Here is a 17,730-nt window from a genome sequence, read left to right as displayed (position 1 = left end):
AGAGAAATTTTACTTAACAATCTTAATTGGCTTACTGAAAACTTTATTATTGATACTAAACTATTAACTTGCGGAGATCTTGAACTTTCGAATGAACAAAATCTCCTAATTTTCAAACATGTTCAAGATTTTATTAAAAGGTCTTACAGATTTCTAGTACCTTCATAAAATATTATTGCTACCGGCACGGATGATCATCACCATCAAACCTAAGTCAACATCACAGAAAATATAATTTGCTTCTTTTTCTTTTCCTCCTTTTCCATTCTTCTTGTTCTTTTTTCTTTTTATTTATAGTTCGTATAATATTTAATGAATTTGTTAGCTTAACATGCATGCTCATAATGTTATTATTGTATATATACTTATTGTATTGTAATATGGAGAAGACTTCATAAGTATGATTTACTTGTGTCTCATCCATTTTGCTGATATTTAGCAAATAAAATATGTTTAAACTAAACAAGACTATCAAAAATCTGCCATCATTTCCAAATTCCTTAAATCAAATTTTTGTGTGTATGGTAGTATAGTGGTTTCATCATCTAGGATCGTTAAATAGCAAAAAGCAATTAGTGTAGACGAATTTGAGGCAGAAATGCTATATATTTTGTATGACTTTTCCCTTAAATGACAAACATCTTTTTATCTTATTATTTCAAATGCTTTATTTACAGCATAATATATCAATATTGATTCAAAATGTTTTAAACATATTGGGCCTTATAAAAGGAGGTATCACTGATAATTTAATACGACAAAGTTGTTAACTTTTCTACTTTGCATTATGTCAAAAGTACAGTAACCCTGTTAACTTTTATTATTTTTTTATTTTCCATTAACACATTTAAAAAAAAAGCTATCTTCTCATATCTTATTTCAATATTACTGTCATGTAGTCTTCCTTATATTCATAGTAATGCTTTTTCCCTGTTCAACAAGCTGTCAAATCATGCCAATGAGTCAATATTATTATGTATATATTTTACTGTGCTGGAGACATGAATGTTATTTTAAAATTAAGTTTTTTCCCTAGAGTTATTCACAAGTGTGCATGTGTATCATGAGACACACAATAGGTGTCATGTGTGTGTAGATATACCATGAGACGCGTGATAGGTGCCATGAGTGTATATGTATCATGAGATACATGATAGGTGCCAGGTGTGTTTATTTAGTATCACGAGACACAAGATAGGTGCCATGTCTATGTAGATGTACAATGAGACACATGAAAGGTGCCATGAGTGTGTAGACGTATCATGAGACACATGATATATGCCATGTGTGTGTAAATGTTTCATGTGACACAAGAAAGGTGCCATGTCTGTGTAAATGTATCATGTGACACATGAAAGGTGCCATGTCTGTGTAAATGTATCATGTGAAACAAGATACACGCCATGTCTGTGTAAATGTATCATGTGACACATGATAGATGCCATGTGTGTGTAAATGAATCATGTGACACATGATAGGTGCCATGTCTGTGTAAATGTATCAAGTGACACAAGAAAGGTGCCATGTATGTGTAGATGTATCATGTGACACATGAAAGATGCCATGTCTGTGTAAATGTATCATGTGACAAAAGATACACGCCATGTCCGTGTTAATGTATCATGTGACACATGATAGATGCTATGTGTGTGTTAATGTATCATGTGACACAAGAAAGGTGCCATGTCTGTGTAAATGTATCATGTGACAAATGAAAGGTGCTATGTCTGTGTAAATGTATCATGTGACACAAGATACACGCCATGTCTGTGTAAATGTATCATGTGACACAAGATACACGCCATGTCTGTGTAAATGTATCCTGTGATACATGATAGATACCATGTCTGTGTAAATGTACCATGAGACACATGAAAGGTGCCATGTCTGTGTAAATGTATCATGTGACACAAGATACACGCTATGTCTGTGTAAATGTATCATGTGACACAAGATGCACGCTATGTTTGTATAAGTGTATCATGTGACATATGGTAGGTGCCATGGGTGTGTAGACGTATCATGAGACACATGATAGGTACCATGTCTATGTTAATGTATCATGTGACACAAGAAAGGTGCCAAGTTTATGTAAATGTATCATGTGACACAAGATACACGCCATGTCTGTGTAAATGTATCATGTGACACAAGATATATGTTATGTGTGTGTAAATGTATCATAAGACACATGATAGGTGCCATGTCTCTGTAAATGTATCATGTAACACATGATAGGTGCCATGTGTGTGTAAATGTATCATGTGAAACAAATACACGCCATGTCTGTGTAAATGTATCATGTGACACATGATAGGTGCCATGAGTGTGTAGACGTATCATGAGACACATGATAAGTGCCGTGTATGTGTAAATGTATCATGTGACACATGATAGGTGCCATGTCTGTGTAAATGTTTCATGTGACGCAAGATACACGCCATGTCTGTGTAAATGTATCATGTGACACAAGATAGGTGCCATTTGTGTGTAAATGTACCATGAGACCCATGATAGGTGCCATGTCTGTGTTAATGTATCGTGTGACACAAGATAGGTGCCATGTCTGTGTTAATGTATCATGTGACACATGATAGGTGCCATGTCTGTGTAAATGTATCATGTGACACATGATAGGTGCCATGTCTGTGTAAATGTATCATGTGACACAAAATACACGCCATGTCTGTGTAAATGTATCATGTGACACAAAATACACGCCATGTCTGTGTAAATGTATCATGTGACACATGATAGGTACCATGTCTATGTAAATGTATCATGTGACACAAGAAAGGTGCCAAATCTATGTAAATGTATCATGTGACACAAGATACACGCCATGTCTGTGTAAATGTATCATGTGACACAAGATAGATGCTATGTGTGTGTAAATGTATCATGTGACACATGATAGATGCCATGTCTGTGTAAATGTATCATGTGACACAAGAAGGTGCCATGTCTGTGTTAATGTATCATGTGACACATGAAAGGTGCCATGTCTGTGTAAACGTATCATGTGACACAAGATGCACGCCATGTCTGTGTAAATGTATCATGTGACACAAGATACACGCCATGTCCGTGTTAATGTATCATGTGACACATGATAGATTCAATGTGTGTGTAAATGTATCATGTGACACATGATAAATGCCATGTCTGTGTAAATGTATCATGTGACACAAGAAAGGTGCCATGTCTGTGTCAATGTATCATGTGACACATCAAAGGTGCCATGTCTGTGTAAATGTATCATGTGACACAAGATACACGCCATGTCTGTATAAATATATCATGTGACACAAGATACACGCCATGTCTGTGTAAATGTATCATGTGACACATGATAGATGCCATGTGTGTGTAAATGTACCATGAGACACATGAAAGGTGCCATGTCTGTGTAAATGTATCATGTGACACAAAATACACGTCATGTCTGTGTAAATGTATCATGTGACACAAGATGCACGCCATGTCTGTGTAAATGTATCATGTGACACAAGATACACGCCATGTCTTTGTAGACGTATCATAAGACACATGATAGGTGTCATGTCTGTGTAAATGTGTCATGTAACACATGATAGGTGCCATTTGTGTGTAAATGTATCATGTGAAACAAGATACACGCCATGTCTGTGTAAATGTATCATGTGACACATGATAGGTGCCATGTCTGTGTAAATGTATCATGTGAAACAAGATACACGCCATGTCTGTGTAAATGTATCATGTGACACATGATAGGTGCCATGTCTGTGTAAATGTATCATGTGAAACAAGATACACGCCATGTCTGTGTAAATGTATCATGTGACACATGATAGGTGCCATGAGTGTGTTGAGGTATCATGAGACACATGATAGGTTCCATGTATGTGTAAATGTATCATGTGACACATGATAGGTGCCATGTATGTGTAAATGTATCATGTGACACATGATAGGTGCCATGTCTGTGTAAATGTATCATGTGACGCAAGATACACGCCATGTCTGTGTAAATGTATCATGTGACACAAGATAGGTGCCATGTGTGTGTAAATGTACCATGAGACACATGATAGGTGCCATGTCTGTGTAAATGTATCGTGTGCCACAAGATACACGCCATGTCTGTGTAAATGTATCATGTGACACGAGATAGACGCCATGTGTGTGTAGATGTATAATGAGACACACGATAGACGCCATGTGTGTTTAAATGTATCATGCATGAGACACATGAAAAAAATATTAATTGATTGGTTTCTAACGCCACTTTCAGCACTAGTGTGGTATTTCGCGGAGGTCATTTTTTATTCATGGAGGAAGCCGGAGTGCCCAGAGAGAACCACCGACCTTCGGAAGGAAAACTGACAATCCTAGTCAATTAAGATTGGTGTCGAGCGCACCTGTCACGTTCTGGATTCGAACTCACAATCTCAGTGTTGACACGCAAGCAGGGCCGTAACTACATTGAGGCAAATGAGGCAAATGCCTCATGTTGAAAATTTCGAGAGAAAAAAAATATGATTAGTTGAAACAAAAGCTTGTCTTCATATCAAATTGTTTTCACGGCGAGTTCTGTTCACCCTCTGACGTCGTCTCTTGTTTTTCGGGATCTCCATGTTCCTCATTTATTTTTAGTTTTCAATGTTGATGGTCTATTGTTTGTCGATATGTGTCTTATCTGTTACAGGGTTTGTCTTTTGTTCGTTTATTGCCCTTCTTTATGCATGACTATTGTCTTAGCGTTGAATTTCATTTGATTTAGTAATTTTGTTTAAACTTGAGTTTTATTATATTTAAGGACCTTTTGTCTAATTTTAAAACCTACTTTAAATTGTAAAAATATTTGAAATTAGTTCTCGCTTTTTGTTCTGAGGCGGCGTTAAGCGAACACCAATCAATCAATCGGCCTTATGACTAACGCTTCAGTTGCCCAATATTTAGCTGTTGTTGATTTCTTCTCGTATCATCTGTATGTTGTAAACGTTCATTCTCTGCTTTGAGTAGACTTAAGACTTGGGAAAGATCAACGATGACGGGTGAAAGGTTGTGTGGTTTGGCAATGTTGCATGTCCACCGATGTCCAGATATTTTTCGAAAAAATAGGTTGAGAAGATTCGATGCTATTGGACAAAGAAAAATTGGTCGTTTTTTTCATGGAAAATTAAACTTCATATTAATGAATACAAGACTAGCTCTCTTTTCTGCAAATAAAACTAAAAAGCTGACATGGGTTAAATTAAAGTGAGACAACCAACCTCCCGGAATCAAATCATTAAAAAAGAAAAATCATGTATTGCCATACGACCTTTTACACTGGAGAGCTAAACTTGCATTAAGCCGTGTTCAGGCCCTTAAATAGAAAATAAAGGGATATGGAGTAAATGTGCATGACAAAATCGCACACACTACATAGAAAAAGTACAAATTATCAATGAACACGGTTTTTATTCTTGTTCTTCATCTTGACAGTCGCTTGAGGGTCTTCAACAATGAAAGAATCATTCATATCCTACAACAAGGTCAAGACGGCCCCGCTTAGCGTCGACCAAAGCTGTACTTAAAGTATTGTACTGTGAATAAATTTCAAAGTCACAAAAAAATACACCAACGTCTAAACACAATACAAGACCAGAACAGACAGATCCGACATTAATCATCCGGTATAAAATGTAGCAATGAGGTCTAAGAACAGTTTTCCTGAGTCTACCCTGAGTCTACCCTTTTATCCCAGTTAGGAACTACATCAAGTTGTCACTGAAATGCATTTTAAAATCTGAATTCACATAGCTAAATAAATAAGAAATAACAGGTGTAATACGTTTTCTGCAAGCCGAAACTCAATTAAAAAAAAAAAATAAACAGCAGCCACACTTAATTATGTGAAATACGATTTTTGCTTTCTCCTACTTTTCGGTATTTTGATGTTGCCCTAAAAACTAAGAGTCTTACAATGAATCTATATATTTTGCTTTGAGACCAGAATATTATCGAAAACATAATTAAAACAAAACTTGCGTTTCAGATTGAAAACGGGTCCGAGAAACGCTCAGAATGCACAATTTTGCGTCATTTTTTCAAGAGCTTCTGGGGGCCTTGAGCGGCCCCCAGACCCCTCGCCGAATTTTTTTCGCCTTGCTTCTCTCGGCGAATATATTTTGCCTCGCTTTTAAAACAGGCTAGTTACGGCCCTGGCAAGTGAGACAGAAGTTCGACTACTAAGGCCACTCGGCAACTGAGGCACATAATAATTTCCATGTATGTGTAAATGTGTCATAAGACGCATGTTAGGTGCCATGTCTGTGAAGATATATCATACGATACATGACGGGTGCCACGCCTGTGTAAATGTATCACAAGAAACAAGATGGGAGCAGTTTGTGTGTAGATGTATCACGAGACACGTGATAGGTGTCATATGTGTGTAGATGTATCATGAGACTTGACAGGTGCCATGAGTGTGTAGATGTATCATGAGACACGTGATATGTGTCAGGTGTGTGTAGATGATCACGAGACACGTGATAGGTACCACAAGTATGTAGATGTATCATGAGGCACACGATATGTGTCATGTGTGTGTATATGTACCATGAGACACATGATGGGTGCCATGTTTGTGAAGATTTATCCTGAGACACATGATAGGTGCCACATGTGTGTAGATGTACCAAAAGACACATCATAATTATGATGGGTGTCATATGTGTGTAGATGTATCATGAGTGACATCTCAGTTGATTCCTTATGTTTAGTTATAATTTGTGTGTTGTTGTCCATGACATGTGTGAGGGTTTAGTTATAATCTGCATTTTGTTGTCCATGGTATGTGTTTGGGGTTGTCTGATGTTATGGAAAAGAAAGGACACGGTAAATAAATTAATCACGCAGTTTAAAAAATACAAAATTTGTTTTTTATCAAAACTTTGTTCTGGCTGTCTGCTCTGCTTACGTTCTCATCATTTTTCATTTTAAGAATTACTATACTTATAATAAGGATATATAATTTTCTCACCAGTTAAAACAAGATCCTTTCCTTGAAGTTCAGCCCAATAAGGAACCATAAGACCAATGAGGATGGAGGTACCAATAATTGCTATGTTTCTTGTGGATGACAGACACACATATCGCAGGTTAGACAAGACAACTCCAATGAACATACCAAACATGGTAATGAGTGCACCACCAAGTACTGGATGAGGTATAGTTATAAAAACTGCTGAAAACTTTCCTATCAATCCAAAGGCTATATAAATCACAGCTAACACTAAAAATACTAGTCGACTGCCAACCTAAAAAATAACTTACTATATAGATCACAGCTAACACTAAAAATACTAGTCGACTGCCAACCTAAAAAATAACTTACTATATAGATCACAGCTAACACTAAAAATACTAGTCGACTGCCAACCTAAAAAATAATTTACTATATAGATTACAGCTAACAATAAAAATACTAGTCGACTGCCAACCTAAAAAATAACTTACTATATAGATTACAGCTAACAATACAAATACTAGTCGACTGCCAACCTAAATAAAATTAGAGAACAGAAACGAAAAATTCAGCAATTTTTCCATTTGTAAAGGGGCATTACTCTAGAACGGTAAAAGTGACGCCACTAAAATTCAAACTTGATCTGTGTTTTGTGATAATAAGCATTGTGTATAAGTTTCATAACATTTGGTTGAGGTAAACTAAAGTTAGAGAACGGAAACGAAAAATTCAGCAATTTTTCCATTTGTAAAGAGGCATTACTCTAGAACAGTAAAAGTGACGCCACCAAAATTCAAACTTGATCTGTGTTTTGTGGTAATAAGCATTGTGTATAAGTTTAATAACATTTGGTTGAGGCAAACTAAAGTTAGAGAACGGAAACCAATTTTGGGACGTACGACGAACGAACGTACGTACGTACAGACGGACAAGGGAAAAACTTAATGCCCCCTCCGCTACGGCGGGGGCATAAAAAAATACTAATGATCACAGCTAACAATAACTGGAGGCTCCAAATAGCATGTTTTGCTCACATAGGTCTATGCACATCTTCAACAATGGACACCCTTCAACATTGTGGACTAGAATAGAGTTCATGACAAAAACTCTTTTTTGTAGATCTTGTATTGCTGATCATTTTTCAGTTTCTCTCTTATAATCTTATTTAGTTTTTGCCCAAAACACAAAAAAGGGTTAAAAATTGTCATTTAAGGGCTATCACTCTTATAAAGCATCAACCAACAATTTTGGCTAAATTTGACGTATTTGTAGATCTTGTCTTGTTGATTATTTTTGCTATTTAAAGTGGCTGTCCATTTATAATACTGGTAGTTCAAGATAAGAGACAGTAAACTTTCAAAATATGTAAAAAAAACGTCATTAAAGAGCAATAACTCCAATAAGGAGTAAACTGACAATTTGAACCGTACACTTATTTGTAGATCTTGTCTTACTGATAATTTTTGCCTACTTAAGCTATCTAATATAGTTTTACAGATATTTGACAAAAACGCAAAATAAAGGATACAAATCGTCATTAAAGAACAATAAATCAGGAGTAAAATGACAATTTTGGCCAGTAAACTTATTTGTAGATCTTGTCTTGCTGATATTTTTTTTGCTTATTTACTTTTCTCTGTATTTATTATAGTTTTCAAAATAAAAGACAAAAATGAAAAAAAAAGATAAAGATTGACATTTAAGGGCTATAACTCCTATAAGAAGTCTGACAGTTTTGATGTAAATAGACAACAGGTAGATCTAAACATTCTCAACATTTTTGCTCCTGTCAGACTCTATATGCATAGCGATTTTCAAGATCATATACAAAACTTGCATTTTTCCCCTATGTTCTATTTTTAACCATGTCGGCCATCTTGGTTGACAGACGGGGTCATCAGACATATTTTATAATATTCTCATTGCTGTAAACTATCAGCCATTATCTTCTTATATTGATCTCAGTCAGTGTAATTGTTCACACCTTTGTTTTTATGGATAGTTGTCTCATTGCCAGTCATATTTTAAGATACAAGTTTCATGTTTTTTTGTCATAGAAATTAACAGGGTTCAATTAAACGTATAAGCAGTATATTTGAGCTTAATTCACTGCTCGTCCTACAATAACACGAAATCACTCTTCTATACCTGATATTAATATTATAGTATAACTTTTTTTACACTTTTATTTTCTTTGTCAATAGTAACTAAATAATTGGTTTATGCTGAAGTATTTGCAAACCATTTGAAACAGCACTTTTGTTATTTGTATATTCATATTTTTTTTGGCTAAATAGAATGAAACTGACAATCATAGCAATAAACACGATGTAGAATAAGAAAAAAAACATTTACAACATTATGTGTATAATAAGACAAAATTTCATTTTGTCTGGTGGAGAGTTGCCTCATTGTCAATCATACCACATCTTCTTATCTTTATACTTATGATCTTTTAGTGTCAATACTATTCTTTATGACTCTAAGTCATAGTAGGTGATCTATGTTTTAATCACAAAGTGTACTTATTAGTAGTCAAACCTAATATATTGTTTTATTGCATTGTATGATATTGCTTCCAGTGATTAATTTGTCCTTAACATTGAAATTAAGAAAAACGTCCGTCAGTTGACATAGACCAATAAGATATACTAAAATCCTCCTTTTGGTAGTCAGGAACGAGATAGTTTAAACTTCATTGTCCTTTCCATTTTGTATTATAAAGTATGTTTAATATTAAAATGATCGTGTTCATTGTTACCTTTGTTATACCAATAGCACCAATATTTCCACCATATGTCGATGTTGCATGTCCTGCCCCCATTATACCAGAAAGAGTTGTACATAACCCTTCAATTGCTATCCCTCTATTGACTGCATGCGACGGTGGTGGAGGCACGTGACATGTTTTAGCACAGGCATAGTAATCTCCTATAGAGTCCAATACAGAGATAATTGTAGCAATAAAAAATCCAACAAAAATGCTGACATCAAAACTAGGTGGACCAAACTGAGTTGGGTGTGGTACATAGAACCAGCTGGCGTTGTTTACAATATCTATTCCAACATCAGTCCTGGCTTTCTCGTGGGATAAAACTCCTGCAGCTGTACAAATACCACTCACTCCCCAACCCACCATTATAGCTATTAATATCTAAAAATAATCACATTAACATATCACTGTACAATTAATACCACTTTACCCCAACCCACCATTATAGCTATTAATATCTAAATAAATAATCACAAAAACATTTATCACTGTAAATATACCACTTTAATACTAGACAATATCTAACAAGATTGCTACCCTGCAGGAAAATGTCCCCACTGCTGAGTAAATGATGAATAAAATGGTGTTTCACAAAGTGTAATTGTGGTACTATACTAAAAAAAATGGTCAACTCCCATAACTCCCACAAACATGGTCAAATAAAAATAAAGGTATAATAAGGTCAGCTACATATCACGGCAAACAATCGAATTAAGTATGAGAACCTTATGTCAAATTGTGTCAGAGGAGTTGCTTTTATAAAGTTTCATTGTGGTACTAATAGTATTGCGTTCACAAGGTTCCATTGTGGTACAAAGTTTTATGTCTAATAGACTTATGGGATTGGGTTCATAAGGTTCCATTGTGGTACAAAGTTTTATGTCTAATCGACTAATAGTATTGAGTTCACAAGATTCCATTGTTCGACAAAGCTTCATGACCTATCGAGTAATAGCTTTGAGTTCACGTGGTTCCACTGTTTAGTTCAACCCACCATTTTTTTCTTAAAATGTCCTGTACCAAGTCAGGAAAATGGCCATTGTTATATTATAGTTCGTTTCTGTGTGTGTTACATTTTAATGTTGTGTTTCTGTTGTGTCGTAGTTCTCATCTTATATTTGATGTGTTTCCCTCAGTTTTAGTTTGTAACCCGGATTTGTTTTTTTCTCAATCGATTTATGAATTTCGAACAGCGGTATACTACTGTTGCCTTTATTTATCGACTAATAGGTTTGCATTTACAAGGTTCCATTGTGGTACAAAGTTTTATGTCTAATCGACTATTAGGATTCCGTTCACATGGTTCCATTGTTTAATCGATTAATAGTATTGCGTTCACAAGGTTCCATTGTGGTACAAAGTTTTATGTCTAATAGACTTATGGGATTGGGTTCATAAGGTTCCATTGTGGTACAAAGTTTTATGTCTAATCGACTAATAGTATTGAGTTCACAAGATTCCATTGTTCGACAAAGCTTCATGACCTATCGAGTAATAGCATTGAGTTCACGTGGTTCCACTGTTTAGTTCAACCCACCATTTTTTTCTTAAAATGTCCTGTACCAAGTCAGGAAAATGGCCATTGTTATATTATAGTTCGTTTCTGTGTGTGTTACATTTTAATGTTGTGTTTCTGTTGTGTCGTAGTTCTCATCTTATATTTGATGTGTTTCCCTCAGTTTTAGTTTGTAACCCGGATTTGTTTTTTTCTCAATCGATTTATGAATTTCGAACAGCGGTATACTACTGTTGCCTTTATTTATCGACTAATAGGTTTGCATTTACAAGGTTCCATTGTGGTACAAAGTTTTATGTCTAATCGACTATTAGGATTCCGTTCACATGGTTCCATTGTTTAATCGATTAATAGTATTGAGTTCACAAGATTCCATTGTTCGACATAGCTTCATGACCTATCGAGTAATAGCATTGTGTTCACATGGTTCCACTGTTTAATCGACTAATAGGTTTGCATTCACAAGGTTCCATTGTGGTACAAAGTTTTATGTCTAATCGACTATTAGGATTCCGTTCACATGGTTCCATTATTCAATCGACTAATAGGTTTACGTTCACAAGGTTCCATTGTGGAACAAAGTTTTATGTCTAATCGACTAATAGGATTCCGTTCACATGGTTCCATTGTTTCAACGACTAATAGGAGCTTGTTCACAAGGTTCCATTGTGGAACAAAGTTTTATGTCTAATCGAATATTAGTATTCCGTTCACATGGTTCCATTTTTTAATCAACTAATAGGAGCTTGTTCACAAGGTTCCATTGTGGTACAAAGTTTTATGTCTAATCGAATATTAGGATTCCGTTCATATGGTTCCATTTTTAATCCACTTATAGGTTTGAATTCACAAAGTTCCATTGTGGTATAAAGTTTTATGTCTTATTGACTAATAGGATTCCGTTCACATGGTTCCATTGTTTAATCGACTAATAAGAGCTTGTTCACAAGGTTCCATTGTGGTACAAAGTTCTATAACTAATCGACTACAGGGTAACTAATACATTTTAGGGTATGCAAGTCCTTTAACTTAAAATCTGAGTGACATTTCACAAATGGTATGTAAAAAAACATAAGTTATTCTTGATAATGCAAAGTTTAAACAAGACCAATAAGTGTCTGGACATGCTTCGGCTCTTTAATTGAATGAGGTAACATGTGTACTGAAGCATTTCCCTTGTACAATTGTGTCGTAAATTACAAACAATTGGCAAACAGGAAGTGGCTTCACGGCAGATGTAAAATTGATTTAGCGTTACAACTCATCATTATCAAGCCCCAGACCAAATATAAAATTATTGGCTCAATTAAAAAATTAGAAAAGTTTGTAGAACATTTTCTGTCTACAATGAGGTTTGAACTATTGGTAATCAGAAAGTAGCTGCACGGCAGATCTACAAATTGCTAACACGCTACACCTCAGTATGATCATGCCGCAAACCCATTATAAAAATCATTCTCTTTTGTAGAAGCTAAGAATACTTTGACGAAAATTTCTACCCAAGGTCTTTCGAACAGATGGACATAAAGAATGAAAGAATGACGGACAGTCAAGCAGTTACTAGACCTGCTTTCGTCGTTGGCAACGCAGGTAAAAAGCAGTGGTTTCCCCGTATCATCATTTTCAGTGCTGACAGGTCTAGGTTGCTGTATCATAGATGTATAAGAGCAGTCATTATCTTCTTATATTCATATAAACAAATAGAAAAGTGTTTGATGTCAAAATTACTTACAGAAAATACTTGATGCAATGGATATCTTATAGTATGACAACCACGTTTTCTTGTCCACACTGGAATTGGCAGAAGATATTTTCCCAGGTACAAAGATAAAATAATAGAAATTGCTGCAGTCCTGAAACATGAACACCTTAAGTATTTACTGATTAAATGTTAACGTCCATAAATACAAAGACCAGGGGGGTTTAGGAAGTGAAAATGTATAGCCTGGTTATAACTAAGAAAATTAAATTTGTCTGAAAGAGAGGATGAAGATGACTTTCTGTCGAACAAAATGCTGAAAGAGAGGATGAAGATGACTTTCTGTCGAACAAAATGAAGGAGTAAGCAGGAAATAGTTGTTAATAAGAGTGAAAATAAAATTGCATGCATAATAAATAAGCTTTACTAGCAAAAAATGAAAATTACAAAATTCACTCTATCTAATACAGGTTTCAAAAATGTTGCAAAAAGACAAGAAGTGGGTACAAACCGCCATTTAAGGTCTAATAATAATAGTAATACATATAATGGGTCGATCGACAATTAAGGTTAGGCAGACTTAGTTGTAGATCTTATCTTGCTGAACATTTTCACTGTTTACAGTTTCTCTCTATCTAACATAATTTTCAAGAGATTTCCATAAAATTCAAAAAATGTGTAAAAATTATATATTTGACATTTTAATTGTCTGACTTATTTGAAGAACTGAATTTGGAAGTAATATTTAATATGCACAATTCTCTCTATTTATTATTGTTTTAAAAAAAATTGCCAAATGGAAAAAATATGTAAAAAATTGTCTTTTAAGGAAATTATTTTAACACTATGAGTTCAACTGATAATTTGGGGGAAAAAAGTAAGTATTGATAGGTAGATCTTGATATTCTGAATATCTTTGCTCCTGTCAAATTTTCTCTGTCTTATACAATTTATAGACAGTTATTTGCATTTTACTCTTAGGTTCTATTTCTTACCATGGGGCCATGCTGATAGATTGTTTTAGGGCAGCAATAAAAAGCACAAAATTAGTCTAGACACTTTAAGAATCATTCTGAAAATAAAGTATTCTAAAATGATATCATTTTAACACAGTAGTACGGTCTTTCTCATTTACTGTTCAGGAGTTATGGTCCTTGTTAAATTGGAGGTTGGCACTTTATGTTGTTGCCATGCAATTACCTATGTCAAAACTCCTCATTCTATATGTGCCTGTCCTCAGTCAGGAGCCTGTATTCATTTGTGTGGCTGATTACTGTTGGCTATTTTCGCCTTCCTTAATAATTTTCATAATTTTATTTAGGCAGTTAATGTTGTTGTTCGAATTTCTTCAAATTTTCATGGCTATCAATAATATAGTATTGATCAGATTTGAGTTTTCTATGTTGTGTTTTGTGTACTGTTGTTTTGTCTTTTGTTCTTTTTCATTTTTAGCAATGATGTTGTCAGTTTATTTTCGACTTACGAGTGTGAATGTCCCTTTGGTATCTTTGACCTCTCTTTTAGACACAATAGTTACTTACATTAGTCCTATACCCCAATGATATGATATAAATTTGACAGCAGTCCTTGTCATGTACAGTCCTATCAATAATATAGTAGGTACAATGGTTACTGGTCCTATAAATCTCAACAATACTCCTACCAGTCCTGTGGCTCCTATCAGGAAATGTAAGAAACCTGCTAACATTAAGCTGCCTTCTAACTGAAAATATAATCCCCATATTCATTGATTCAAAATCTAAAGGTAGTACTTTCTTGATAGTTTGTTTTTGGAAAAATATTTAGTGTTTAGATACCGCCCGGTGTCTATTGAGAGAACCGTACTATTCGAAATCGCCATTCACGCGTTTGAGTGTATATATGAACTTTATTCTTAAGCATTGAGCTATTAAAGAGTCTTATTGAAAAATGTTGCATGAGAAATTATATCTGTATTATAAGTTTTATTCTAATAAGGAACATTTAATCCTCTGACAATGTCGGATTTATTCTAAAACATGGGATATTAATCAGATTGTCAATAATTCGTTTGTCCTCAAATTCAAGCAGACACTTAAGTTAGAATCTGTATTAAAGTGTTCATGCATGTTTTGTGTATTTTATAAATAAAAAAACAATATGTTAAAATGCTTACACAAAAGTAACAAAAACCCCATGCTTAAGTAAATAATTAATGTATATGTTGTTACTCCTCTTGAACCCTAAAATGCAGTAAAATTCCTTTTAGAGTCCAAATAAAAATAATTGTGCACAGGTTTCCCTCACCTAACCTGGCTGAGCTTGGAGCAACAAGGTGTCTGCCATTTACCGATTTTATTCTCTTATTACACACCTTTAACACAAATTGTTTCACTTTGCCAATTGAATACTGGTTTTAAACCAGATGAACCTGGCTACTGCTCATGTAAAGCAATATAAGTTAAAAAAAAAAGAGGTGCAAGATTCCAAAGTCGGAATCAACCTGAAAAACCCAAACACGAAAACCAATAAAAATACAAACAACCATCTACAAAACACAACATAGGATGACATGATGGAGGTGTTCCAGAAGGGTTATCACATCCTGCTCCACATAAAACACAACATAGGGTGACATGATGGAGGTGTTCCACAAGGGTTTTCAGATCCTGCTCCAGATAAAACACAACATAGGATGACATGATTGGGGTGTTCCACAAGGGTTATCAGATCCTGCTCCAGATAAAACCAACATAGGATGACATGATGGAGGTGTTCCAGAAGGGTTATCAAATCCTGCTCCACATAAAACACAACATAGGATGACATGATTGAAGTGTTCCAGAAGGGTTATCAAATCCTGCTCCACATAAAACACAAACATAGGATGACATGATGGGGGTGTTCCAGAAGGGTTATCAGATCCTGCTTCACATAAAACACAACATAGGATGACATGATGGAAGTGTTCCAGAAGGGTTATCAAATCCTGCTCCACATAAAACACAAACATAGGATGACATGAAGGGGGTGTTCCAGAAGGGTTATCTAATCCTGCTCTAGATAAAAGTTAGAAATAGGCGTTTTAACCAATTTCTATTTATACATGACTATTGATATCAGATATTGTTAGCCTAACAAAAGATTGAATGTGATTTAAAAAAATTAAAACCTACAGATTACACACATAAGGCACATAAAAATTTGCTCTTTCTGCATCTTGGTAAATCACAAAAATCGATCTGTCATTACAGGGTCAATTAAGGAATTGGAAACTAGATGATTGTCCATTCATACAGAAAAGTCTACTAGTTTTATGTTATTTTGACTTTTTAAACCCCAAAAATGCAGTTAAATCCCTTTCAGAATCCCGGTGCAAGAAAGAAAACAAATTATTTTTAGATGATCCTTGAATTTAATACTTTTAACAAATTCTCTATACAATACTCATGATGCAAAATTTATATTTTTTAACACTTAAATTTGTGGTTTACCTTTTCTCCTGCATCCACACAAACAAATTTGTAGCACACTGTCATATATACTGAATCCACAGTATACAATATGTACTCACCTTTTGAACTTGTCCATATAAAATATCATCTGCACTGGTCGTTCTATTTACTAATATTGATATGTTAAATGTGGAATTGTAAAAAGAGCTTTCTGAAATGAAATAAGGATTTCCGTTTAATATTCAAATGATTCTTAACTTCAAATTAGTCCTAGTAGTGTACTGAGGCAATTAATTATGAGGCATTGCAAAAGACAAAAAGCTTAACCCAATCAAACCTTCGGGACTATATTGATTAAATCACAATTCGATACATTATGTTACACAATTCACCAATCTGCCATTGTGAGATCATTTTTTCCTTTTCAATTTCAATTTCAAAAAACATAAAACAATGAAAATAAAATTAAAACAGCATAATTCAACATTATTTGAACCTGATGTCAACCTCTAATGATATAAAATTGCAACACAAATTCTAGACAACTAACAAATATCTAAGTTACTTTGGAATTGTTTTATTATATGCCCACAAACAAACTAAATCAAATCTTAATGAAGTATGGGGGTTTAAACAAGAATTTGTTCACAATTTGGCAAAATTTAGTTAATATTGTGATATATTCAATTTTTTAGTAAAAAGTAGAGGTCAGTGTTTGTCATTGTATTGTCAGTTTTACTTCGACTTTTTGAGTGTCACTTTGGTATCTTGTGTCTCTCTTTTTTTGTAATCCATGAAGACTCCCACATTACCTTAATGAAAAAATTACAAAACTTGATATCGGAGAATCAAAAAGACAAAAAGTCAAATAAATAGGTTTGAGCATGTCTGATGAAAGTAAATCCACAAAAGGGCATAAGACGCACACAATTTATAAAGTGTCATTTCGACAAAAGAGATGATTTCAGCTTCCCAATTGTGTACTTAATTTTCCATTTCTATGTAGCAACATTTCAGAAACGCCTGCATACGGAGTATATATCTTCCAGATGACACAATATTCCAGGGTTTGTATATCCTATCATGATTTCCTTGATAGAGGGTTGCAGCTTACTAGGAAGCTATCAAACCAAGAGTTTCATGTGGTGAAGTTGAATCATCCCTTTGTAAATTTTACAGACAACATCACGAGTTGGTTGACCATTATGAAATATCTGTGTCACAGATGACGCCTAATTTTCAAATTGTCGTAACTTCAATCCCGTATCCTTTTCTCCAAATGTGACCTACCGAATTTGACTTATCACA

At 34.5% G+C, this 17,730-nt stretch overlaps 1 protein-coding gene across 2 annotated transcripts in view; it reads right to left on the bottom strand.

Moving 5' to 3' along the window:
- Positions 1–17,730, bottom strand: part of LOC127733903 (solute carrier family 23 member 1-like) — a 95,113-nt gene that overhangs the window by 9,579 nt on the left and 67,804 nt on the right. For both annotated transcript variants that reach the window (XM_052243353.1, XM_052243354.1), the window contains 5 exons: positions 16,542–16,633; positions 14,530–14,711; positions 13,022–13,142; positions 9,762–10,154; positions 7,016–7,292 (listed from right to left, as the gene is read on the bottom strand). In XM_052243353.1, coding sequence (XP_052099313.1) covers positions 7,016–7,292; positions 9,762–10,154; positions 13,022–13,142; positions 14,530–14,711; positions 16,542–16,633 — 1,065 coding nt within the window. The remainder of the gene's footprint in view (positions 1–7,015; positions 7,293–9,761; positions 10,155–13,021; positions 13,143–14,529; positions 14,712–16,541; positions 16,634–17,730) is intronic.

The sequence above is a fragment of the Mytilus californianus genome, unplaced genomic scaffold, assembly GCF_021869535.1.
Source record: "Mytilus californianus isolate M0D057914Y unplaced genomic scaffold, xbMytCali1.0.p SCAF_3, whole genome shotgun sequence".
In the NCBI taxonomy this organism is placed as follows: Eukaryota; Metazoa; Mollusca; class Bivalvia; order Mytilida; family Mytilidae; genus Mytilus; species Mytilus californianus.
The sequence above is the reverse complement of the archived record's forward strand: the minus strand, read 5'-3'. Positions and strand labels throughout refer to the sequence as shown.